Source organism: Mastigoproctus giganteus, chromosome 12 (genome assembly GCF_048544385.1).
Source record: "Mastigoproctus giganteus isolate SK-2022 chromosome 12, ASM4854438v1, whole genome shotgun sequence".
In the NCBI taxonomy this organism is placed as follows: domain Eukaryota; kingdom Metazoa; phylum Arthropoda; class Arachnida; order Uropygi; family Thelyphonidae; genus Mastigoproctus; species Mastigoproctus giganteus.
Window position 1 is genome coordinate 38,210,868 of NC_143586.1, and position 27,349 is coordinate 38,238,216.

General features: G+C 34.2%; 1 protein-coding gene across 1 annotated transcript in view; it reads right to left on the reverse strand.

Moving 5' to 3' along the window:
* Positions 1 to 27,349, reverse strand: part of LOC150076907 (uncharacterized) — a 153,295-nt gene that overhangs the window by 36,511 nt on the left and 89,435 nt on the right. The window contains exons 9-11 of the mRNA XM_090385727.1: positions 19,086 to 19,306; positions 7,321 to 7,427; positions 964 to 2,344 (exon numbers count right to left, since the gene is read on the reverse strand). Of these exons, the coding sequence (XP_090241853.1) occupies positions 964 to 2,344; positions 7,321 to 7,427; positions 19,086 to 19,306 (1,709 nt within the window). The remainder of the gene's footprint in view (positions 1 to 963; positions 2,345 to 7,320; positions 7,428 to 19,085; positions 19,307 to 27,349) is intronic.

Consider the following 27,349-nt stretch of genomic DNA (forward strand, 5'->3'; position numbering starts at 1 on the left):
CAACACTAATGAAAGTCCTCAACAACTTATTGTTGTTATTTGGTTTTTAGGAGCATTAGAATCTAATATTGCTCCGGGGATATGCAGTGGTCATTCCCTGACCTTTCCGCATCCTCCGTATTTGGTGGTCACGGGCTCGAACCCCAGTCTAATCAAGAGGCGTATGCTATGCACCGCTGCTCCTGCCCATGGAGGCGCCTCCTCAACAACTACAAGAAGATGGTGAATAACACAGCTTATTAACTGATTTCAGAAAAATTGAAGATTCTAAAGGTTTTCAGCAAGAGCAATGGATTCAACTGTTGGAAAATTAAATATGGACAATGCAAAATGCATACACACCATGAAGGAAAAGGCAGATCAAAATATGAAAAAGAGATTGAATCAAATTCAGGGCCAAAAATTTCTCACAGAGCAGGCAAAAACACTTCAGATACAGCTCAAAGGTGTGTTTATAACACAGCATATAAAATATCACATTGTTGACTACTGAATCATTCTGTTGTTTAATATAACATAACATTCTATTGAGCAACAGTGATTGAACAGTTGACAATGTGATACTTATAAAAAAAAAAAAAAAGTAGAGGATTATGATGCAAAATGTTCATTATTTCATTATCTAAACAGGAGAAAATGACTGATTTTATATAAATGAATGTACATGTATGTATATTTTAAGTGAAAATAAAATTTTTAAGGCACATATGTATATTTTTTTCACAACTCCTCACTTTAATCAACTTTTAAATTAACTGACCAACTATTGCTCCTCATCACATTAGATAAGGGGGCCTCTATAGTACTTCCAAAAGGAAAGTATAAATACTGTTCAATTTACTTCTAGTACCGTTTTGGAAAATAAAATAAATGAAGATGCTGTTTATAATTACTACCAATAAAATAAAATAAAAATGCATATACATATAACGAAGAAGGTAATAAATCAATTCACTAACATACCCTCATATGATATGTCCATTTTTCTTTCCTCTTTATTCTCCTCTGATTTCAATTGAGTTTCTTCAAGATTTTCCACCTCAGTCTCACAAATCAGTTGTGCTTCATGGGATGCCTGAGCTTCCACTACATCTTTATCTTTTTGAACCATTTCAATAACTTCAGCATCTTTAACTTGTTCTTTATCTCCTTTAGCCTTGTCATTAACTGTGTGAGACAGGTCATCATCTATGTTTCCATTACGCTCCTGTTTAATATTTGTTTCTACTTCACATGCTTTCATATCATCTCCTTGAGCCTGGCCATCACCTGAATCTGTAGCTTTTTCTGTTCTAGTTATATTGTTTTCATGAAATTGCTCTGTGCTCCCAGTGATATGCAACTGTTGATCTTTATCTTGAGCATGCTCTGTATTAGTTTCTTTTTCCTGCATATCTTTATCATCTGGACTTAAAATTATTTCTTCAGTTTGCTGGTCTTGGGTTCCATAAGAATCTGGGTTTTCTATATCATGGGATTCTTGAATTTCCTCACTGTTAGTTCTGTCAGTTTGCTGTTCTTGTGGCTGTTCAAATGCCTGTTTATCAGTCTCCTCTTTGGCTTGTTCTTGTGGTTCTTCAATTTCCTGAAGAATTTTCTCTTCTTTGGCTTCTGTTTCATTATCCTGTATTTCTTCTTTCTCTCCTTCCTGTTCTTGGATTTCTTCCTCTCCTTGGATCTCTGCTTCCTGTTCTTGGATTTCTTCCTTTCCTTGAATCTCTGCTTCCTGTTCTTGGATTTTTTCCTCTCCTTGAATCTCTGCTTCCTGTTCTTGGATTTCTGTTTCCCTTCCTTGAACTTCAATTTCCTCTTCATGACTTTGGAATTTTTCAACACCTTGAATCTGCTTTTCTGTGATTACCAGATCTTGTTCATTTCCAATTTCCAAAACATTTGCCTCTTTAGATTCAGGATCATGGTTCTTCTTCTCTGTCTGATTTGTCATAATTTTTCCTTCCTTGTTATCATCATCAGTTTCTTGTTCTTTGCATGTTCCATTTTCCTCATCTTTAATTATTACAACTTCTTGAACTGCTTCAGCTTCTTGATTTTCAAGTTCTTCAAGTTGGCCATCATGAAAGTGCTGTTCTTTTTCTTCTTCCTCCAAGTGCTCCTGTTCTTCTTCAGTTCTTTCGGCTTCTCCTTCTATTTCATCAACTAGCTCATCAACTTCCTCCACTGGCATTTCAACAGAGTGTTCTAAATCAAGCTCTTGAACCTCCTCTAGCAACTCTGTTTCATCAATATATTCTGCTTCAACTTCCGGAATTTGTTCTTCCACTTCTTCCGTAAGTTCTTCCACTTCTTCCGTAAGTTCTTCCACTTCTTCTTCAAATACAATTCTCTGAATAAATAAATGAATTAAGATATAATTATCATAAATGAGTCACACTCTATAAATACAGGATTAATTTAAGTTTTTTCTAATCACAAACCACTATTAAGTATGAATTAAAAAAAAGAAAAGAAATACAGCATATTAATATATTACAATTATTATAGTACAATTTGCCAAAAGGAAAAAAAAAATGGACCAGTTAGCATTAAAAGTCATAATTTTTAATATCAACTTTCAAAACTTATTCTTGCAAATAAGTTGTGGAAGTTTGCATGTATTCTGCATGGCATATGTAAGCTAAAATTAAACTAATTGAAAGTAAAAAGATGCATACTTGGCCTCATGTAAGAAGATATTTAATTCTGTAATAGTTCACAGAAATGAACTAAGAAGCACTTAAAGCCTTGTTTATCAAAGGATAGTGACGTTTCGGCTTCTATTTTGGTACTTTCCTCAGTAGTCTGAAGAACGATTAGAAGGGATACTATATAGGAAACTGTGACAGTATACCTGCCAACCTTTAGAAAAAGGTTTAACTGAACTGCTTGGGATAGTTACAAACTATTGCAAGATACTAATCTATATAAGAATTATACAGATCAGTATCTTTATAACTGGAGTTCCTTTTTAATATGAATCTAATGAGAAATAGATTAATAACATAAGAAATCATTAGAAAAGAGAGCTAAAAATGGAGACAAGGAATTTTTGTACTTGAATACAAAAAGACGAGAGTTAAACAGGACCCTTATCTGATTTAAACGGAAAACTCACAGAAAGCCCATCAGAATTAGCAGATCAGTTGAATTTACAATAGTCTTTACAGTTGAAAGACCACTGAATCATGAAGGAACAGTGGCAAGGGATCAGACTGCTATAAATTAAGTAATATAACAATCTTGGAGATCTATTAGAAAAGCAAACAAAGTTCAGAGAAGGTAAGACCATGAGTTGGTGGTATATATCCCATTATGTTAAAAGAGACTGTTATGCGAGTACATCATCCCGTTGGGAATGTTAATGAAATCATCACTAGACTCTGGGATGATCCTCCTACAGTGGAGAAGCACTAATGTATCCCCAATCTACAAAGGAAGTGTGAAAAATGTGATAGGCAACTATAGACCAGCAAGCCTGACTTCAGTGGAGGGAAAGATGGTAGTGGTGGAATAAAGGCTGCCAGGGCCAAATTGTGCCTTGTCTTACATGATAATGTGGAAAATTATGCATTCAAAGATTTCATTTATAATTTATCAAATAGCTGAATTCACTTTAAGTATTGAAATAGCTCTGGCAAGTTAGCTTCACCACTTAAGAGATGAAGTAGAGTTAAAGGTTCCTATAATTTAGATAGAGAGAGAGAGATTTCACGGCTGAAATCCTATAAATGATTACATCCTGATAGAATGTGCTTTACTGAGTGATAATACAAAGAGCATTTTAAAATGGCATGAGTATGAAAGGTATCTATACTTTCTATACTTAATGCATAACACTTCAAATAGTAACCCACCAAGTTTTAAGCAGTTTCAATAACATCTTTTTTTTAATTACAAGTTTTGAAGTCAGCAGAGTGTGTGAATGAGGAAAGATGGACAAAATCAATCACCAAGCAGTCATCCAATAATGGGAAAAAAAGGGGACTAACATCAAAGGCAATTCATGAGGATATGGTGGCAACAATTGGGGGGGGGATTTCCCCTTCCAATTCTATGGTTAAGAAGTGGGCAGCAGAATTTTGAATGAGTAAGGGAAAGCCTGGAAGATGTGCCAAACTGTGGAAGACCTGCAAGGTCCATCTCTCTAGAAGTTGACAGTGTGTATGATCTGGTGATGAGTGATAATTCGGTATATTGCCAGAATCTTGGGCATCTCCTCTGAATACACATTAGCATTAGTAGAGGCACATGATGCAAGAAAGCAAGCTTATACAGCATCAGCCAAAAAAAAAAAAAAAAAACCATTCCTATTTCACTGATCCATTCATTCCAAATGTTTGTCTAGTTCTGCCTGGAATTTATTTAAGCTATCAACTACTCGCTGGCTAAAGACAAACTTCCACACACCTATTCTACAACTGTCTTTCCTCAGTTTGACATAACACATAATAACAGAAGTTCTCAATATGAAAAAGGTGCTAGAATGATGGGTCCCAAAGTAGTTGACAGAAGATCAAAAACACACAAAAGTCAAATCAGGTGAACACTTGAATTGTTTTCAAACAGATCCAGCAAATTTCCTTGCAAGGTTATTATTATTAGTAGTAGTAGTGTCAAAAGATTATTAAAATTATTAGTATTAGTAGTAATAGTGTCAAATGAATATTAAAATTATTATTAGTAGCAGTAGAGGCAAATGATTATTAAAATTATTATTATTATTAGTAGTAGTAGTGGCAAACGATGCAAGAAAAAAAGCTTATACATCATCAGTGAAAAAAAAAAAAAAACCAACACACTGTGATTACCAGATCGTGTTCATTTTCAATTTCCAAAACATTTGCCTCTTTAGATTCAGGATCATGGTGGTTCTTCTCTGTCTGATTTGTCATAATTTTTCCTTCCTTGTTATCATCATCAGTTCCTTGCTCTTTGCATATTCCATTTTCTTCATCTTTAATTATTACAACTTCTTGAACTGCTTCAGCTTCTTGATTTTCAAGTTCTTCAAGTTGGCCATCATGAAAGTGCTGTTCTTTTTCTTCTTCCTCCAAGTGCTCCTGTTCTTCTTCAGTTCTTTCAGCTTCTCCTTCCATTTCATCAACTTGCACATCAACTTCCTCCACTGAAGTAGGTAATGCATGATGATGATGCAGTAACTATGATGCAGTCACAAAAGAACTGGATGCAGGGAATAACTTTGATATTATATACTTGGATCTTAGAAAGGCTTTTGATACTGTTGCACATGGAAGACTGCTACACAAATTGGAGCAGTGTGACATTGGAGGCAAATTGCTGCTATGGATAAAGGGGTGGTTGAGGGGGAGAAGACAGAGAGTGGTAATTAATGGACACTGCTCATCGTGGACTAATGTTATTAGTGGAGTCCCTCAGGGCTCAGTGTTGGGTCCATTATTGTTTTCTGTATTTATAAATGATATTGATGATGGTATATCAAGCTTAATGTCCAAGTTTGCAGATGATACAAAGGTTGGCAGGGTTGTCAAGGACACTACTGACACTATGCTGCTGCAACAGGATCTGGAAAGGTTGAGCAGATGGGCTGAGAGGTGGCAAATGAAGTTTAACATTGACAAATGTAAAGTACTACACATGGGAAACAGCAACCCCAGAGCAATGTATCAACTCTGTGGTACTAGACTGACAGTGGTAGAGAATGAAAGGGACTTGGGGGTGGTTGTGCAGGCAGATATGAAGTTCTCTGAGCAGTGCAGACGGGCTGCAAGAGTAGCTCATGGAGTATTGTCAATGATATACAGGAATTTTTCCAGCAGGGATAAGGAGGTGATTATTCCATTGTATAAGGCGATGGTCAGGCCACACCTAGAGTACTGTATACAGGTCTGGAGGCCTCATTTCAAGAAGGATGTAGAGCTGCTCGAACGAGTACAGAGAAGGGCAACAAGATTAGTGAATGGAACAAAGGGGTGCTCTTACGAAGAAAGGCTTAAGTTTTGCAAATTACAGTGTCTGGAGACTAGGCACCAGCGAGGTGATCTGATAGAGGTGTATAAAGCCTTGAATGGTTTAAGCATGCTCAATGCTGATGGGATTCTTCCTCTAGCTCAGAAAAATCACCTGAGAGGGCATAAATTCAAATTGAGGAAAAACAGATGTAGGATAGACGTGCGGAAATTTGCCTTTAGCCAGCGGGTGGTTGGTTGGTGGAACAGACTCCCATCCCTTGTGGTGGAGGTTGATAGCCTAAATAAGTTTAAGGCTCAGCTGGACAGGTATTTTGAACGAACAGAGGGGTGAAGTGGAAGTGGGTTTTTTTTTTTTTTTTTTTTTTTGGCTGATGCTGCATAAGCTTGCTTTCTTGCATCAAATGCCTCTACTAATGCTAATGCTAATGTATGTACCCCATTTCACCTGTTCCATCCTCTCTAACTGTTTGTCCAGTTCTTCCTTGAATTTATTCAAACTACTGACCCCAACAGCACCAAATGGGAGTTTGTTCCAACAATCAGCTACCCTCTGCCTGTTTCTGACCGAGGAGGAGATGTGGATCCATCAGCCAGCCAGAGACAAAGGAGCAGTCCAAACAGTGAAAACACAGATCTCCTAAAAAATAAAAACCCAGTTGATTGCTGGTATGGTGAGGGCATCAGTTTTTTGAATGATGATCGAGTGTTGCTAATGAAGTTGCAAACACCTCACAAGGTCTGTGTATATGCCTCTGAGACTATCTGACCTTTCTGAAGGTCAGATAGCCACAGAGTCATATTACATAGACCTTGTGTGGTGTTTGCATAAAAACATCAAAGACAAACACCAAGAAAAATTCTGCAAAGGAGTCTTGTTCCACCTGGACAATGCACCTACTCACACTGCCATGGCTGCACTGCATGAGTGCGACTTTGAAATTCTGGATCACACCCCAATTCACCAGATCTAGCACCATCCGACTTTTACTTATTTCCTATTTCGAAAATACCTGGCATCCAATTTACAAGTATGACAAGTATGTTTTTCTGCATAAAGCCACTGAGCTGCAGCAGAATTTCTTTTGATTTTATCCAGAACCAAATGCATGTACATATTGGCAAACATGAAATTTTTTTTATCTTTGGATCTCTAAAAGAGGGATGCCAATTTCAACGGGCACTGATATGTAGCACAGATTAACTGTGATTGATTTCACCTGCAGCTGAAGGAATTCTACACATATATCATGCACTAAGTAAAACAATAAGATGTGTAAATCAGCCTAACAGATCAGAGGCAAGTGCTCTCAAATGGATTTCTAGAAGACCTACTTTGTATATAAATATGAAAGTATATTCAACTCATGTTTACCTGGTCAGTGAATTCTAAAATAATATTCGCTTTTTCTTTAATTTCTGATTTCATACTTTCATCAGCAGACTGGCTGTCATGCTCAGAAGCAAGATTTTCAGTTAAACCTGTAATCAAACAGGGATAAGGGAAAACAAAAAAGAATGCAAAAACAGTATCAGTACAACACATTAATATACACATATAATATTTGAAAGGATTTCAATGTTTTATATTGTATCTTTTTATGTTATTTGAAACAAATTTGCTTTTCTTAAAAATAATAAAAATATCTTTCAGGTAGTGTTCTTTGCATTCTTTTTGCAACATTCCTTATTTTTAAAAGCCACTACTATAAAACTGATGATCCTTATTTTTAAAAGCCACTTTGGGCATAACTACTATAAAACTGATGTAGTAAGTCAGAGCCAACAAAGTCTGCCTCTAAGGGAGATTTCACCAGAAAAAAAAAAAAAAAAAAAATGTTTTCGACATATATAGCAATCCCAAAAGTAGCTTTCAAAAATGGCATTCCTGAAGAAACAAAGTTTTTTAATTTGTATGATTCAGAAGATTAAAATAAAAATGATGCAACTAAACATACATAAATAAGAATTTAATTTCAATTATTTTAATAATATAAGTACTCAATAGCATGGTTATTTTATAGGCTTTTTTATGTCACTCATAAAATTCATGGTAAATAACGATGAAAAGAGCATAGAAGAGTAGAAATAAAATTAATAACACACTCATGATATGTGAATTTAGTTTATCAAAACTACTTTAAAAAGGAGGAGGAGGGAAAGTGAATCTTAACAATCTTCTGTTAAGTTATTAATGATTAAAATTATTTGTCAACATGTCACAAAAGGCCAAGTTACCTAAAAACAAACTGATTTTAGAATGAGTGGTTTTTTTATTACATCATAAAATGAAAGCAATCACTTACTTCTGTCCCATACAATACTATAAGGCTAATTACTGTCAGAACACTTTGGGTTTTATTTTCACAGTTGTCTTTTTACCCCTAAAAACTTCTACCACTTTCTCTCATCTCTCATTAGAATGAGTGGTTTTTTATTACATCATAAAATGAAAGCAATCACTTACTTCTGTCCCATACAATACTATAAGGCTAATTACTGTCAGAACACTTTGGGTTTTATTTTCACAGTTGTCTTTTTACCCCTAAAAACTTCTACCACTTTCTCTCATTTGTTCTAGTTAGTTAGATGAACAACTTATTATTCATCTCTCACTCTCTCTCTCTGTCTGTCCTTTACAGTCTGCAGGTTTCTAACTCTTCTTAAATCTTTTTTGTAATGTACATGTTATAATAGATACATTGGTAATTTATTTATAATAAATACAGTCGGACCTCTCTTTAACAAACTTCCATATAGCGAAATTTTCTATGTAGTGAACTTTTTTGATTTCCCCTTGGTATTACATTGAAAATAGTTTCCATATAACGAACAATATTTCCATAGAAAGAACTGATTTCGAGAGATTTTGTTCGCACCTCTGGCCTTTAGACAATAAAGTTGATGTTGTAGAAAGCACGAATTAAGAGCTAAAGGCTTTAATTGCATGAATTAAGAGCTAAAACATTTTATAATTTAATGGTGCCTGTAAAACTCTGAAGGAGGAAACTGGCCAACCATGGCACTGGATAGAAAAAGGTGGAAATTTTGGAGAGGCATTGCCCAGCAGTGGGTCAGCAATGGCTAAAAAGAAGTAAAACCTATACAATTTATGCACTACTATGCTGAGAAGTCTCGTTGGTAGGCTATCCACAGCCACTGGCAAAGATTAAGGCATATTCCCAACGTGGGCATTGGCTCTGGTCAACCTATTTTCCACCATAAGCATCCTATCAAAGAATTAGGAGAGAGTGATAAGTCAAGGATACAAAAGGGTATTCTTACTGTGAAAAACTTCAGTTCTGCAAACTGTAGTGTTTCTAAACTAGACACCTGCAAAGAGATATGACTGAAGTGTTTAGGGCTTTAAATGGAATGGCACACTGAGAAAGAGTTTTCTCAGACAACACACATAAGGGAACATAAATCATAAATTTAAACTGAAAAAGGTTGGTTGCAAGACAGATGTGTGAAAATCTGCTTTCAGCTAGAGAGTAACTGACTAGTGAAACAAAATTACATCTGGTGTGGTGGAAGTGGTTAGTGTAAATAAGTTTAAGGAGTAGACAAATTATTAGAGGGGATGCACAGATGAGGTGGGATATTTTTTTGTTTTGGCTGATGCCGTATAAACTTGCTTCTTTACACTTTGCCACTAATATTTCAATTTTGCATAAAAAGTTTAATAGGAATTCTGTAAAGTTAACCATGGTCAGTTTCTTTTCAGCAACTTTAGTATATTTTATGAAGTAACAAGGCATTATCTTGTATGCTAATGATGATGATGATGTGGTTTTTCATGTGGTTATTCAATATTTGTGGATGATATTAAGCTAAGTTTAGTACAGGTTTCAAAGACAACTGATTTCTTTTTATTCCTAAATTATGCCAAATCTTTTGGTCTGGAAATTAACTGGGTGAAAACTAATTACATAATTATTTCTTTGAGCAATTATACTTCTTTAGACTTGAGATTGAATAATGTAATTTTGGTATTGAAAGAGCCTGCTAAATTGAATAATAGTGGCCACAAAAACAAATACTATTAAATATCAAAATCCTGTCACTCCAAGAGAAAATTACTTTTACCCACAAGAGAAAATTACTTTTACCCACAAGAGAAAATTACTTTTACTTATAGAAACTAAAAAATCCAATAATTTTTTTGCAAGGATGTTCTTTATACACAATCACAAAATGATTATCTTAAAATCAAACCATTGTAAAATGGTTCAATTTTAAGATAAGCAATTTTTAACCACTGTAAAACAGTTTAATTATCACTGCTAATTATAATTAATTAATAAGCAATTTTAACCACTGTAAAATGGTTTAATTAGCACTGCCAATTATAAGCATATGATGGCATGCCAAAATAGACTGCAAAAGCAAGTAGATGCTCTTATTTCAATACACACAAAAACACACACCTCTCCCTTTGATTTAACCCTCAAAAATAAAAAAAAAACAACAACAGTTTTTCAATGGTGTTAATGATCAGTTTAATACCAAATTAATACTAAATTAATATGATCTGCAGAGAAGATAAGTTCTGGATAAAACACCAGTTAGGAAGCTCACTGTACCTGTAAAAAAATATATACTAAACTGGGCACTTTATGGTAATTTTACTCATATTCCACAAACTACAGAGAAAACATTTAACACAAAAAATTGGTTAAAATGAAATATTTTCAGAGTCCCATTGGAAATGGATACTTCACCATTACATTTAATATGGTTAAAATGCACCAGATAACTGTAAAACATCAGATAAGATGAAAAGTTTTTTGGACTCAAGAATTAAAATTCACTCGAAACATCCTAATATCATGAAAAGGGGATTGCAGCCTTAGCAGGAACAGTGCAAAAAAGCACTATTACCAAGTATTTTTCCCAGTTCTGAATCAGTACTAGGATTAATAACCACCATGAAATTTATCTGGTAAGAGTTAACAACAGTTTTTATGAGCCTTAAACTCATTTGCGCTTTGCCTTTTCAGAAGGTTACAAAGTCTGTGTAGAGTGCTGATTCATACAGCCTGCGGAGCATGTATTAGTCATGTTTTATCATGGTATTTCTGTAGTGTAAAAGTACAACTGACTTTGTGGAAGTGGCACAGTTTTTTAAAATTCTTATTTTTTACAGGAAACAAGACCTGAGAAATGGAAAGAAAGGTGCTCAAGCAAAATGATTTGCCCTTTAAGACTAAAATGGAACTTTTCAAGGCTGTTGATGAAAGCAATTATTCAAAAACTGAAATTTTTTTAAAAAATTGAGCATACCAAAACTATTTTATCCATAATAAAAAAAACAGGGATAAAACCCTAAAAAATTATGAAACTATTGGAACTGATTGTAAAAATTACAATGGTATGGTAGGATAATACGTAGATTATTATTAGAGGTGTGTTTGGGTGGATTGTTAATATTATTTTGGATGGCAAAAATGGTTTGTTGAATTAATTGAGTAGGGTACCTTCTAGATATGAATTTTGTTGTAAGATATTGAAGTTCATGATTGAGATCATTTTGTGCAGAACTGTATTTTATAGCATTGTAAATCTGATTATAAAGAACGGCTTTTTTTATGTTAAGGGGGTGGTGCGAATCAAATTGTAGGTACTTGCCAGTATGGGTATTTTTTCTAAAAATTCTTGTTCCTAGTTTGGTGTCATTCCTATATATGGTGAGGTTCAGAAAATTAATTTGTCCATTTTCTTCAAGTTCTAAGGTTTATTTTAATCTATTGTGTACTGAATTGAATTTAATGAAAAGATCGTCTATTGTGGATTTTGGTCCTATTAAAAGAATGTCATCTGCATATCTTATAAATAATTTTATATCTGGGGGGGGGTATGGTTGTAGTACATAGTTTTCTATTGAAGCTAGGTAAATTTCAGAAAGGGGGCCTGAGATCCCCAATCCCATAGGTAATCCGTATATTTGCTGGTATATCTGATTGAGAAATCGAAAATATCTAGCATTTAATAAAAAGGTTGTAAGTTCTAGATTTTGATTCGCACCACCCCCTTAACATAAAAAAAAATAATAAAAAAAGCCGTTCTTTATAATCAGATTTACAATGCTATAAAACACAGTTCTACACAAAACGATCTCAATCATTAACTTCAATATCTTACAACAAAATTCATATCTAGAAGGTACCCTACTCAATTAATTCAACAAAACATTTTCACCGTCCAAAATAATATTAACAATCCACCCAAACACACCTCTAATAATAATCTATGTATTATCCTACCATACCATAGTAATTTTTACAATCAGTTCCGCCGCACATTCAAAGGTACCGACATCACCCTCACATTCTCAACTTATAATAAACTTGGCTCATTATTTAATTCATACAAAGACACACAAAAATATCATATCAGCAATATGAACAATATTATTTACCTAATAAAATGTCAAACCTAACTGCAATGCATGTTACATTGGTAGCACAACTTCAAAATATGATTCTATTAAAACATCAAAAACACGTGCGTACTACCACTACAATAGTTTTAAGACAGGCCAAACCAATACAGAACTAGCATCACATGTTCAATCTCACAATCACACCCCCTTAGTAGACTCAGACATTCCCATTATCAAATTAAAATCCAGTTTTAAAACCTTCCAATATGAAGCCCTAGTCATAGAACGGTTCCGCCACCATTCCAATCTCCAAGTATTAAATACCAAACTACCTTACAACATTGCACCGGCTTGGAATCTCATGCACCTGAGATTTCCACATGTAACCAGGAGCATCATGGGAACTTAGCTTTCTTAAATATACACGTTCACTTTCAACCCATCATTGCCAACTGAAGACGTGGATAAGGAAAGCCACTTGTTATGGCTATTGGCCTCCAGTATTAACCATTTATTTTCAACTTTAATATTGACAACCAAGGACGAAGACGTGCACTTCTACTTCCTTGCACATATTTTAACTTCGATTTTTAAACCCCAACTTACTTACTCCTAATTTAAATTAAAATTATCATCCACCCTATTCAAACATCAATTGCAGATTATAAAAAAAGGTGAGTACCATAATAAATTAAGCTATGCTATCATATTAAGTCAATTATAAATGGTATTTTAAGTAATCTACAATTATTGAATTAACAGCTATTAAACCAGGTTCTAATCCCACCAAATATGTCAGTATCCCACAGCTCTGCAACCAGGGCATAATACAAAATTCAAAAATCCACTCCAGAAAATTACTTCTAAGAAAATATATGACTGCACTCAAAACAAGGTTTGGGAGTCATCATTATATATTAAATATTGTCTGCCACTTGCTATGTGCTGCACAGAGTCAAATACCATCTGAAATAATAAAAAAAACTTTTATTTGCACTGTATTTTGTTCTACTCAACGGCTGAACTTTCTGAAGAAAACAAAATGGAGCTAACACTTGATGTTCAATCATATATCAAAACTATTAAACATCTCATCTTCATTAAATGAATATGTAACAGTGGATGAAAATGTTATTAAGTAAGCAGATGCTGATGGACAGTAACGCTGTAGATACAATGTGACCTAGTAGTATCATAGGTGACAGTAGTGATGACAATGACCAAATCAAAAATAACAAATGCAAAGTAGTACCAGTTCCTATCACTGTGGATATTCTTTCAATATTGGGTGGTGTGCATCACTACTTGAAGGCGTATTCAAATTATGAAATGTTTGGGCATATTGATCAATTAGAATAGTTTGTTAAGAATGAATTATTAGAAAATTCTGTACAAAAGCAAACCTAAGTTGTCCTTAAATTTTTCTGCCGTTTTATTAACTTAATTGGCATATTAATTTATCTTCTAGAAGTAGCTTTATAGACCTAGTAATGCTACTTACTTTATTTTGAATTTAGATAGAGATTTTATAGGTTATTACTTATGTAATAACCTACAAACGTGGTCATTGTGATCAGGTTTGTGAATTGAATTTTAATTCTATTAAATGCTGATTCTAATATGCAAAAATAGGAGGAATATTATCCACAGGCTATAAAAGTAAAGATCACAAATTTACACTTTATTACATTACCAATTAACAAAATTAAATGATATGTGAAAATTGGAAGAATATTTTTCACAGGTTAGCAAAATAAAAATAAATGTATGCTTATGTACATAGCTTAATTAATATGTATTGTAATATGTACTGGGAATCTTTGTCGGATAACAAGGATCCCCAGTACATATATAATTGGTTCCAGAAAATTCCACTTAAAACAGGAACCAAATTTTCATGTTTATTATGTACTTGTACATAGTAAAAAATGGATGAAGGAACTGAAAAATGAGAAAATTATTTTATTAGACATGTTTTATTATATGTTGCACAATGTAAGTTTAAGTAAAGTTAATTGAAGTTACACTACTTTTCAGTTGCATGAATAGAGAATGAATCCAGAGTTTGTTTGTTTTTTTGGTGTATTTTTTCAGATAAAATTGTGTCATAGCATTTAGTTATATCTTTAACTTTGCACTTAACTTTTGTTGCACGATCATGAAGATCATTCTCACAAAAAATATTCAAGTGCTTGGTCAATTTTCTCAAGGGAAAAAGCTTTAATTCTTTAATTTTCAAATCCTCAGATAATGAATACTCAGATACCGGCGGACCCCCGTATATACTAACTAGTTGATATTTCTGTTTACTGACATTTGGGGGGGGGGGTTGTACAATTTAAAACAGTAAAAAAGATAAGCAATCAACAACAAAGAATGTGGCATACACAAATTGTAACTAATATACACAAATTGTAACTAATATGATATGCACAAGTGAGATACGGAGTAACAAGTTTACAAAGTTTAAAAAAAATAGGAATGAAGAGAAGATTCTGAAAATTTATTTGTTTTCTATATGATTGAAGATTTCGTGGACGGTGCCTCCATAGCCAGGTGTGTAGAAGCAGCAGTGCGTAGCACACGCTTCTTGATTAGACTGGGGTTCGAGCCCGTGCCCACCAAATACGGAGGATGCAGAAAGGTCAGGGAATGACCACCGCATACCTCCGGAGCAATATGGCCTTAGTTGCTAATGCTCCTAAAAACCAAATAACAAACAAACAACATTTCATGGAAGGGGAAACACATTTCACCATAATAACATAAAAACCCACAGAATTCCAGCTATGGGTATTATCACAAATGTAATAAGATCAAGTTTACTACCCGTTTATAATAGATTTCACTAACAGAAAAGTCCAATAAACTGGAAACTGCAAATTGTTTTATGGTAGTGATCTCCAGAAAGGTGCTTTAGAAAAATATCACAAAGGCATTTAAATTTGATTCTTATAACCGAACATATGATAACGATGAAAGTGTAGTGCATTTTAATGATCTGAATTGGTTTTTTGAAATTAAAGTGGCTGATTCCACTAACCAGTGATCATGTTAACCAGCGCCTACTTATTTCACTTTACAATGGGATGGGCTTACAATTGTCTCCAACCGGATCATGTGGTCCTTCATCTCAGCCAACAGCAGCATTTGTAAATGTTTTGGCCACGTGTTTTTTCTTTTTGCATCCTTTAGTTGAAGTGATTTTTTATGTTGTGCTTTAATCAATATATTAGTTATAATAAATTATTTTAATCAATATGTACAATTTCCATTATAAAAATCACCTTTTGGAAAGATAAATAGATTAGTTATATAGCAAAAATTTCAACTTCCGAGGAACAAATTACCAAAAAAACAATGTTATTAGGTTCACATTACGATATTTTCATGATACGATGGTGTCTCTGGAACGGATTAATATCGTAAAGCGATTAATATCCACTACACTGTATAAAGAAAAAGAAATAGTTTTTTAGTTATTGTTTAAATAATCTTAATTAATAACAATATTCTGTGTTTCAGTACTGTACTGTAATGGCATTCTGTCATTGCTAAAAAAAAATGCCAGAGGAACAGCTACATAACCAATTGAAAAGGTTGTAATAAATGTTTACAACAAATTATTTGCACTTTATCCTAAGAAGCAAGCTCACTGAAGTAACAGGAAAATTTATTCACTTCTCAAGAGCTTCAGTGTATAGAATGAGGAAAGACAACAAGAGCAAAATTTAAACAGTAAATAACACAGAGAATGCTACCAATGGCATTTAAAAATAAGCTAATAAATTATTGTATGAGTTACTTATGTTACTGAAAGCAACAGTGCATTGTTTAATGCATGATCTCAGCTTTGTACAGTATCTGAGACATGCTACCCTAAATTATCAGTTGAAATACAAAACCAATGGACAATGCAGAATGCTTTACACATTCTAAAATATATACTGCTGATCAGTTCACTGGAAAATTTAACATTACAAGTGTAGTTCAAAAAGTTCATATTCTAACATATATAGGGAAGCCATACCATTATGATTCTCTTTTTATTTTTAAATATGGTCCCCAGCCACTGCAATGCCCTTCTCCCACTGATGCTCTAGCACCGTGATCCCATTGGAAAAAAAATCTTTATCTTGGTCCTCCAACCATGAGCGTCCGCAGAGGGGGACAAATGGGGCACTTGCCCCTCCCTGAAATCGAGTAAAAAATTCCACAAATTATAATCGTAAAAGTTATTGAGCTATGTAACCTTACACCCTGGACCATGGGACGCTTTGTCTGCCTTAAAATTTTACTCCGGGTTGGCTGGTTTCGGCCCTTGGCGGGGTAACCATAGAACACATGTTTCATCTATTGCAACAATAAAACACGTGTTCCTGTTTTTGGTTCATCGACTGATATTCCCCAAACTTTACCAGAAGTTTTGGAACATTGCGACTATTCCCCTTCTATTAATTCAGCAATAACTATTGGTATGACATTACCTGTTATGACCTATACCATTGAAAGAAGTTTCAGCACCTTGAGCAGTGTTAAAACATGGTTAAGGTGTCCACTGTCTCAGAAACTCACTTATCAGGTTTATGTATGATTGGTGTGCACAGGAAGAAACTAGAAGAGGAAGCGGTAAAGAAGAAATTTATTGAAAATCTCATCATCAATAGGTTTGCAAGCGATAGACAGAGAATTCAATTCTTATACGATACGTGATTATTGAAATTATTATCTATCTATCTATATATTTATAATTATATTAGTGATTAAAAAAGAAAAGAAAGTTAAAACGACAGTAACTGTAACTAATATTTAGTATTATTATTATTATTTGATAGTATTATTATTATTGATAGTACAGTGTATTATTATTTGATTGATTTACTTTTTCTATTATTTTCTATTATCCTTAATATTCTATATATATATATATATATATATATATATATATTAATTCTTGTTTCCTTTATATTTTAAATTTATATACATTATGTATGCATTTTTGTATTGATGCAATACTGTATTCTATAATCTACTTGTATAATTAAATAAAGATTTATTGATGTAATTATTTGTCTCCAAACTTTGCCCCCCCCCCCCCCCGAAAAGTTTCTGGGGACGCCCATGCCTCCAACCACACACCTACAACTGCAACTGCCTCAGAGTCGGAGGCATATCTCTTCCAACAGATGTTATCCTTCAGATTGGGGAACAAATAAAAGACACTCAAGACAAGATCTGAAAATAAGGTGGGTGCTGAAGCATCCAAAATCCCGAGTCTGTATGGCATCCATTTCAATTTGGGAGGTGTGACTGGGTGCATTGTCGTGAAGAAGCAAGACATTTCTTTGCAGTTTTCCACACCGCCTTTCTTTGATAGCTTCACGAAATTGCCTTATGAGGTTGCCGTAGTATGCACAGTGACAGTGGCCCTTTTCCAGATAGTCAATCATGATGCCTTCTGCATCCCAAAAAAACTGAAGTCATCCCCTTGCCAGTTTGTTTGTTTGTTATTTGGTTTTTAGGAGAGCATTAGCAACTAAGGCCATATTGCTCCGGGATATGCGGTGGTCATTCCCTGACCTTTCCGCATCCTCCGTATTTGGTGGTGACGGGCTCGAACCCCGGTCTAATCAAGAAGCGTGTGCTACGCACTGCTGCTCCTTCCCACCTGGCTACGGAGGCGCCTTCCCCTTGCCAGCTGACAGTGCAACATGAAACTTCTTAAGAAACAAAGACAAGACCATGGATGCTTCCATATTATACTTTGTTTTTCAGTCTCTGGGTCAAAGTGATGAACCCATGTTTCAGGACAATATAATGTAACAATGTAACAATCCAGGACCAGAAATTTTGTGGATCCATCCTCATGAAGAATGTTCAAAGTTGGTGACGCACATTTGTTTGCTGCATGCCTTTTGCTCATCTATTATCATTTATGGGACCATCAAGCACAAACCTTTTTCATCTTCAAAGATTTTGTCAGGAGTGAATCAACACTGTCGACTGAAATGCCTACAGACTCAGCTATACACCTAAGGTGGAACAGTCATCTGTCTTGCATCACTATGTCATACACAAGGTTAATGTTTTCCTCAGGTGGATGTGGATGGTCATCCAGAACAATCTGCTTTATCGCACAATTCCATACCACAATGAAATTTTCTGTGTCACTTTACAAATGTGGAATAAGCAAGAACCTTATCTCCCAACATCTGCACCATATCAGCATGATCCTCCTGTGGGGACATTCCTTGCAAAGGCAGATATTTTATCACTGCACATAGTTCTCTTTTCTCCATTTTGAAAATTTTCTATACCTTAGTACCACTTAGTTCACAAAAAAAAAAAAAAATTAAACTGAGATTTGGTACAGTGATGTACAAGAAGGTGTACTACCTGCTCAAAAAATAATGCATAATCATATTCACCAGAAGTGGGTAGGTTACAATACAAACTTTTTGAACATCTCTCGTATAGCAGAACTATGCTATTTGAAATTATGCTGTAACCAAAGTAAAATGGCCCAATTTATATGGAGATTTTTTAAATGACTTAACTGCACTGTTATAACCAAGTTCTCGTGACATCTAAGGATACTTTAACCAAGGCTGACTGTATACATAAAAATTAAATTAAAAATACTGGTCACATAAATATAAAAATTAATATTAATCTGGTTGAACATAATTTGGTCTCATAATTATAATTAAATTGGTCAAATGGTTAAATTCATAATACAAAAAAATACCAAATACCATATATATCATTTCCTCTAGTCTTTTCATCTCCTTCAACAGATAAAAGGAATGTATTCTGTAAAACTGAAGCATCCCATACTGTTTGTTCACCAGATTGTTTTATTTTAGCTATTTTTTGTGGACGGATAGAATGAGGTTGCTGGGCCTGACGAGGAGAATAATGAGGTGCTATAGGATTTCGAGGTCGATGCAGCTGTAAGGTTTTCTCAAGCTGGCAACTAAATTGAGATGAGGCAAAAATAAAAAAAAACTATATAACTCAATTTCTGAAAGAGTTTTTTTTTTTTTTTTTTTTTTTAACAGCAGTTACTCAAATACCAGTAATAATAATATTAGTCTTGGCGAAATGGTACTGGTAAGAAACAAGTTTATATAGAATTAGCAAAAAAAAAAAACTGCAACCAATGTCACCTTCTGTTCACTTCATTTACATATTTATTTCAAGCACTTATACAATCCTTTTTTAAATTTAGAAAAGCTTCCAATCTCTGCCAAGAGCACGTGGGTATTCATTACAAAGGAAAATTTTCAAACATCTATGCTTCAATTATCCCTTCTCAATTTAAATTTATACTCCCTTGTGTATGCCACTTGATTAAATATAAAGATGTCATCAGCATTTAATTTATTTAGCTTTTTAAAATCAGTAACACCTCAATCAAGTAGTCATCCTGCAGATGACTCATTTTCAAATGCTGTAACTTACAGAATAGCCAGAAGATTTTAAGGGATGACCAGATGAATAATCAAAGTTGTACCATACCCAGCTGCTAACTGTAAAGTAAAATTAGTACAACAAAATACCAATAAAATGCAAATAAAATAAAAATAAAATGAAAATGGTATAGCTGTCATCAGATATGAGGGGGAACATATTTAGTAAATGGTCTAATATCGGTAATGCAAAAAATGCTTGATCCTGATGTCAGCTGAAATAAATATTGATACATGATCAAGTATTTCATCAGGGAACTACACCTGACCATGTATCAAGAATTGCTATACTTGTCCATAGTAGTAGAAGAAAAGTGAAAAGTCAAAAAGGAATGAAAAGAAATTAGCATTTTCTAATACAGTATGGACAAGGTAGTCCCAACACAGTGTAATTTATTTACATAAAAATTAATTGAGGTAAAAATAAGTATCAAGTTGGGATAAAAATGGTTAATGTCAATATGTTTAATATAAGTACAGTCAGTCCTCGTATAACACGTGTTTACACTGCACAAATTCAATCATACAGGATTTATAAATAGGGGAACAATATCGTATATAACACGAACCAAATTCGCTTATGCATGATTCGCCTTTGTGTTTACAAGAAAATGGCAGTCGAATGCGGAATCATCCCAACTGAACGCAACACGATAGGAATGAAGAGAAGATTCTGAAAATGTATTTATGTTTTTTATATCAGCGAAGAGGAAACACATTTGACATAATAACTTAAAAACCCACACAATTTCAGCTATTGGTATTATCACAAATGCAATTAGATCGAGTTTACTACCAGTTTATAACAGATTCCACTAGCAGGAACGCAGGTGGAAATTGTTTTTATTGTTTTATGGTAGTAACCCCCAGAAATGTGCTTTAGTAAAATGTGAGCTAGTGAGGTGTTCATAGTGTGTCTCTGCCTTTACGGTGTTGTTTATTCAGTTGCTACACGCGTGCAGCTTTGTTTATGTGTATCAAGCGTGCCTCCTCATTTTGTAATTGTGCTTTATTTCCTAAAAAATGAGTAAAATACTTAAAAGGTGTGAAAAGGAAGCATCCTGGTGAAGACACTACAGATTTAGAGAGAAAAAGAAAAGCTATATCGATAAACAGAGGTGGGCTGGGTCAAAAATTCTTACCCGGGAAAATTTGTAGTGGCCTCATACTAGCGTTTATGGCCAAAATCACACCGTCCTCTGAGGTTTCCCCGGTAAGGCTTATGGCCAGTCCACCTCTGTCGATAGAGAAAAAATATGAAATTGTGAAACGCTTTGAGCGAAATGAAAGATCATTTGATATTGCACGTGCTACAGGCCTAAATGAGGCAACGCCGAGAATCACGAAGAATGCAGAGAAAATAAAAACAACTTTCATAGCAGGAACAACTCAAAGTGTAAAACAAATCCATTAGATTAAGACACAAAGAATTGGAAGAGATGGAACGGCAGTCATCTGTTTGGATAGAAAATGAAACAAAAAACAAGTTTGCTTACAATAGAAGCAAAAGCATTAGCAATATTTTATTATGTAATAGTTGTAATAAAATATGTAAGTATTTTATTAAGATAATTTATTGTGTTTGGTAATGTTTTGGTTACAAATGTGTGTTCAATCTTGAGTGGTCGGCACCTAACCCTATTTTTCCCATAGGGCCTGTTGTTTATATTGCACGATTTTGCATTGCATGAGGGTTTCTAGGAACACAACTATCATGCTATACGAGGACTGACTGTATAGAGTTGGGATAAAAATGGTTAATATCAATATGTTTAATATAAATATGTGGAATTTAGTGTAAGATTTAATTTTGTAAAGATAAGAAATCAAAGTATTTTACAAAATAAATTTGGAACAAGCAAATGGTATAAGGGTGAGGTATTAACTTGAGGATTGGGAAGGGGAAAAAGGATTATTTAAATAAATAAAGACGAAAAATAGCAATAGAAGTAGGACAGTAGGAGCATTCGTTTCACCCTTGTATTACACTAATAGTTTAATGAACGGGAAGAGCTTTAGAATTAGACAGCAGTAAGATAAAAAGTATAGAAAAAGTTATTGAATAACACTAAGCTTGCTGGGGTTGTGAAGCCCAACCTTGTAGTAAGGGCTCTGGCATTTGTAAGTGCTAGTATAAAAGGGAGCTAATACCAAATGCTTGTATTGAAAGGAAAAATATGTTTATCCCAACTCGATACTTATATTAAACATATTGATATTAACCATTTTTATCCCAACTCGATACTTCTGCATCATCTGAGTTAATTTTTACCTAAATAAATTACACTATGTTGGGACTACCTTGTCCATACTGTATTAGAAACTGCTAATTTCTTTTCATTCCCTTTTGGCCTTTCACTTTTCTTCTACTACCATGGACAAGTATAGAAATGCAGTTCCTAATACATGGTCAGGTGTAGTCCCCTGATGAAATACCTGATAATTAAACTCCAGGGGCTCACATCTGGTGAGTATGAGCTTGGCACACCCAGGGTCCTAAGCTGGATATCATCATTCTTCTTTTTCTTAGTGATTCCTTCTACTTCTCTCTCTCTCTTTCTCAGGGTAAATCAGGCTGGTGCAGCATAAGCCTCAGGCTTCCTTGCACCATATGGCTAATAATAATAATAATAATAATAATAATAATAATAATGTATCAATATTTATTTCAGTTGACATCAGATCAAGCATTTTTTGCATTACCTACATTAGACCATTTACTAAATATGTTCCCCCCATATCTGATGACAGCTATACCATTTTCATTTTACTTTATTTGCATTTTATTAGTATTTTGTTATACTAATTTTACTTTACAGTTCCCCCACTTTATATTGGCTTGGCAATGCAGCCCATAATTTACTTAATTCATAATAACCTCTAGGATATTAACATTCTTTGACCTTTCACTAATCTACTACTCTTCTTTTTCTACTTTCCTCACCCTTATAGTTACTGGCACCTTGTGTAACTTTCATATCCATTTATGCATACTTAATTAAATTAATATTATTACAACTTATATATATATATATATATATATACATACACATTAATGAGGTAAGGAGCTAAAATAAAATAAACTGGATAACGTGTCATCTTATAACTCACAATTTCAATGTCTTCATCAGAGTTCATCCATCAAAATTATGTGAATAACAGCAATATGTAGGCCTCTGTTTCCAACATGATCTGTATGCTTGGATATATGTGGTATGAAATACAACGATTCAGATTTATAACCTCGTGTAAGAATAGTTATGCACATAAACTTGGCAAAACCTTGGAGCTTTTACTGAAACCCTTATTAAGCATTATAAGCCAAATAGTAAAATTATAAGCAATAATCTACCTGTGCTGGAAGTCTTACATAAAGGAAATATTTCAAATATACAAACATTTGACTTCAAAAGTTTGTTTACCAGTATCAAACAAATCAAATTAAAAACTGTGCTAAATGAATTATACAAAACATATAAACACGCTATAAAATGTAATACCAATTACTGGAACAACTTAGTCAACCTATGTGTTTCCAATAACTTTGTATATGATGGCAGTACTGTCTATCAACAAATTAATGGACACCTATGGGTAGTCCTGCATCATGTGTAATAGCCACCCTATATTTATATTGGTCAGAAACTTCTTTTCCACAGGAACTTAATAAGTATAGGATGACCTCATCATAATAAATTGCCCATATTTTCTCATTGAATATGGACACTAATATCCTACTGAGCTCACATTAGAAATAAACTAACAGCAATGATAGAGCAGCCAATTATATGGATCTCTATATTAAAACAGACAACTGCAATGCAACTATCAACCTGTACAACAAACAAGAAGCATTTAATTTCATTGTTGCCAACCTCACACATTGGCAATCCAACATATCAAAAAAAGTGCATGCCAACATCAGCCTGTCAAAATGCATTAGGATAGCTAATATATGTAACATTAAGGACATAACTATTCATAACATCAGAATGCTCTATAAAAAACTGATTAACAAAAAATTTCTTCCAGCTTATCTCCACTACCACTTTAGCAAGTGCCCTAATTATAAAATTAAATATAAAAATCTAATCCCCAACCACATAAATATAAATAATATACTCAGCAATATTTAAACTTATATTTTTTTCCCTCCCCTTAGCTACCAGGTCTGTATATAGTGTATATATAATACACTTGGACTCTGAAAATTTGTAATATAATACTTAGAAAATTTGCACCCACCAATTGACCAATATAATTAACTCTTTATATATTTGTATATACAGGTAGCCCTCGATTTATGCCGGGGTTAGCATCCTGGGGGGGGGAACAGACACAAATGGGACCCTTTATATCATGGAGGGTTAGATCCGGGCACCAAAAATTTTACCTACCACTTTGCATCGATTGTTTTATTTTATCAGCATTCTTCATAATTGTAGTAATAGTCAATGGAGGCATATTCATAGCCCTACACACATTAGGGTTGCTTTCATCAGCTTCCATCCTCTGAATAACCTCCATCTTATTTTCCAATGTGATAGATCGACATGTCTTTTTATGCTTTCATTTGCACTAGGATTCATTGAACTTCTTTTACCAGACATGGTGTCTCTTTATTCTATTAAATTAAAAACTTTATAACACAATTGGCAAAAACTGCACAAGCTATCACTATTACTGATTATTATTTAATTTATTAATAGCACAATTAATAAAAAAATTTAGGGTAATAAATTTCCAACATGTGTAAATGGGGGTAAACAACAACCATCTGAATGCTTCACTGCATGGACAATTACCACCCATATCCACAAGTGGTTATGTTGAGGGCGAGAAGCTGTCTCGTCTCTGAGTGGCTATATACAGATGCACTAATCGCTGATTGGCTTAGATTGTCCTCGATCATGTTAACAGTTCATGATACTTAATACAGTACGATACCGATAAATTTTGCCTGACAATTTTAAACTTTCAATTTATAAAAAAATCGCAAAAATAAATAAATAAAAACAAAAATGGCTTTGTGGTTGGTGACAGGTGCTATTGCAAATCGGTAAAAATCAGACCGATGCAAAATGAGGGCTACCTGTATTTTAATAATTATATTTTCATTATTATATCTTTATTTTATTTTCTTACCCACATGACTGACCTTAAATACACGAAACACACTCCCAGATCTATGTTCAAGGTCCTAACTACAGAAACAGGATTTGCATCCTGAAACTACCCTGAGTCCATCTAATTAACTAATCTAATCATTTATCTTTCTGCTTTCCTTTGTCCCTACATCTTATTTCTTGTGAGCCATTAGTTTTACGAACGCAACATCGAGATGCTACCTTCCTCCTTTACACAATCAATTTTTCACGTTGACAGAGTTTTAGCCACTATTCATTGCTATTTTGTAAGTTATTACAATTCTTAACTATCCTGGGCAGTATGTTCTTCATGCATTTAATTGCATTAATCATCACAGACATCATATCCACACGTCCTTTCAGCAATTCTATATATACTTATGCATCTTTCCAGTATTACATATATATAATTTTCAACAATATTCTCAGTAACTTTTCAGCATTTTTTCATCTGTACCTCCGATTTCTAACACTAGGAACCTCTAGTGTACCCATACACATAAATATATACATAGATGCTATCTTAACCATTTTCTGCCCTACACGTAGGAATGAACCAATAAGTTCCTTATTGGTTCATTCCTACTTTCTATTTAACTTCAATTTTTCTGTTCATTTCTCACCTCTGTAAGGTTTGTTTGTTTGGTAGTTGTTGGTGCATTAGCTTCTGTGGCCATAATGCACCTCCCAAGGTTTTTGCAGTACTTTGACCCAAGCACGAGGCAGGATTCGAACCCACCTCTAAGGTTATCCACGTTCTGTATGCTCTACACATAATATATTTTTGGCTTACTTTACTTTCAAAATTATTTCATACCATGTGTATCCAAACATACAGACCATGTCGGAAACAGAGGCCTACATATTGCAGTTATGCACATAATTTTGATGGATGACCTCTGATGAAGACATTGAAATTATGAGTTATATGATCATATGTTATCCACTTTATTGTATTTCATTTCACCTCATCTTATGTTATTTCATTTCACCTCATCTTATGTTATTTCATTTCACCTCATCTTATGTTATTTCATTTCACCCCAATTCGCATTCATTCCTCTTAGCTTCTTATCTCATTAATTTCTCATGTATACCCATTTTCTCGCTATACTGGTAACGGATGAATATAGAAAAATATGGTTAAGGAGGCATTTGATAAATGAAATATGAATAATATGGGTTAGGATGGGAGAAAGGTTATCGAGGGTGTAGATTTGCAGATGATGTAACATTGGTGGCAGATTCTGAGGATTGCAGAAATTGATTAATAGGCTAAAGCAGTGTTTCTCAAACTAGCTGTGTTGAAGGATCAGTTTCTTTTATTTCCAATCCCTCATGGACCAGTACTTTTGTAAAATACAAATCTTGCAGACTGGTAATGGATGAATTGTCAGGGACTGGTAACACACAGTTCACAGACCGGCACCGGACCGTGGACCACACTTTGAGCAGAATTGGGCTAAAGGACAGGTTTTCAAACAGAAGACAACTGCTATGACAAAGGTTATGAGAGTAGGAAATGATAAAGACATGAGTTAAATGTTGAAATAGGAGGGGGGGGAGGGAGAGAGAGAGAGAGAGAGAGAGAGAGAGAGAACAGACACAGGTGAGCAAATATTTTTGGGAAGCCTAATGGTGAAAGAAGCAAAGAGCAGCAGAGAAATAAGAATAGTAATGGGTAAAAAAGCATTTGAGAAGTAAAGAATATTTATGTGGGAGATTAGGAATTAGTTTAACTGGTATGGAGTGTGGTATTTTTTGGAGCAGATACACGGACATTGAAAATTAAAGATATCAGAAGACAGGAAAGTTTTGATTGTACGTGGATATGGAGAAGGTCGTAAAAGATAAGCTGGGTCAATAAAGTGAGAAATTACAAGGTTTTGAGAAGGGTGGGTTGGAAGAATATCTCTTCCAATTACCCTTTGGACAGAAGAGAAATTTGGATTGGATATGTACTGAAGGTGAAGGAATGATGAAGGATGTAATGGAGGGGAAAAGTCCCAGAGGAAGACTTAAGAAAACTATGACTGATGAGCTGAGAGGGGAATGATGGATATAGGGTGATGAAGCAGAGGACTGAGGATAAAGAGATATGGAGAAGTGGTTGTTGAGTTGTATATTTAGACCTCTCTTGGCAAAACACTGATGATGAGACACAGCTGGTAGAGCTGCTGAAGCTTTTACATGAACACGACTTGTTCATCTACCTAGTAGAATACTAAGCAATCCTAATCACACATCCAACACCTTAGTCTTTTTCTCAAAAACAACTCTTCAAAGTACACAGTTAATGTTAGTAGTGCTCTAGGTACAACTGGCCATAAACTGGTGATGGTCTTCCTTCCAATGGTGCTTCTCTTCCATGGCCACTCTCAGCCTTCAGTCATTTTTTTC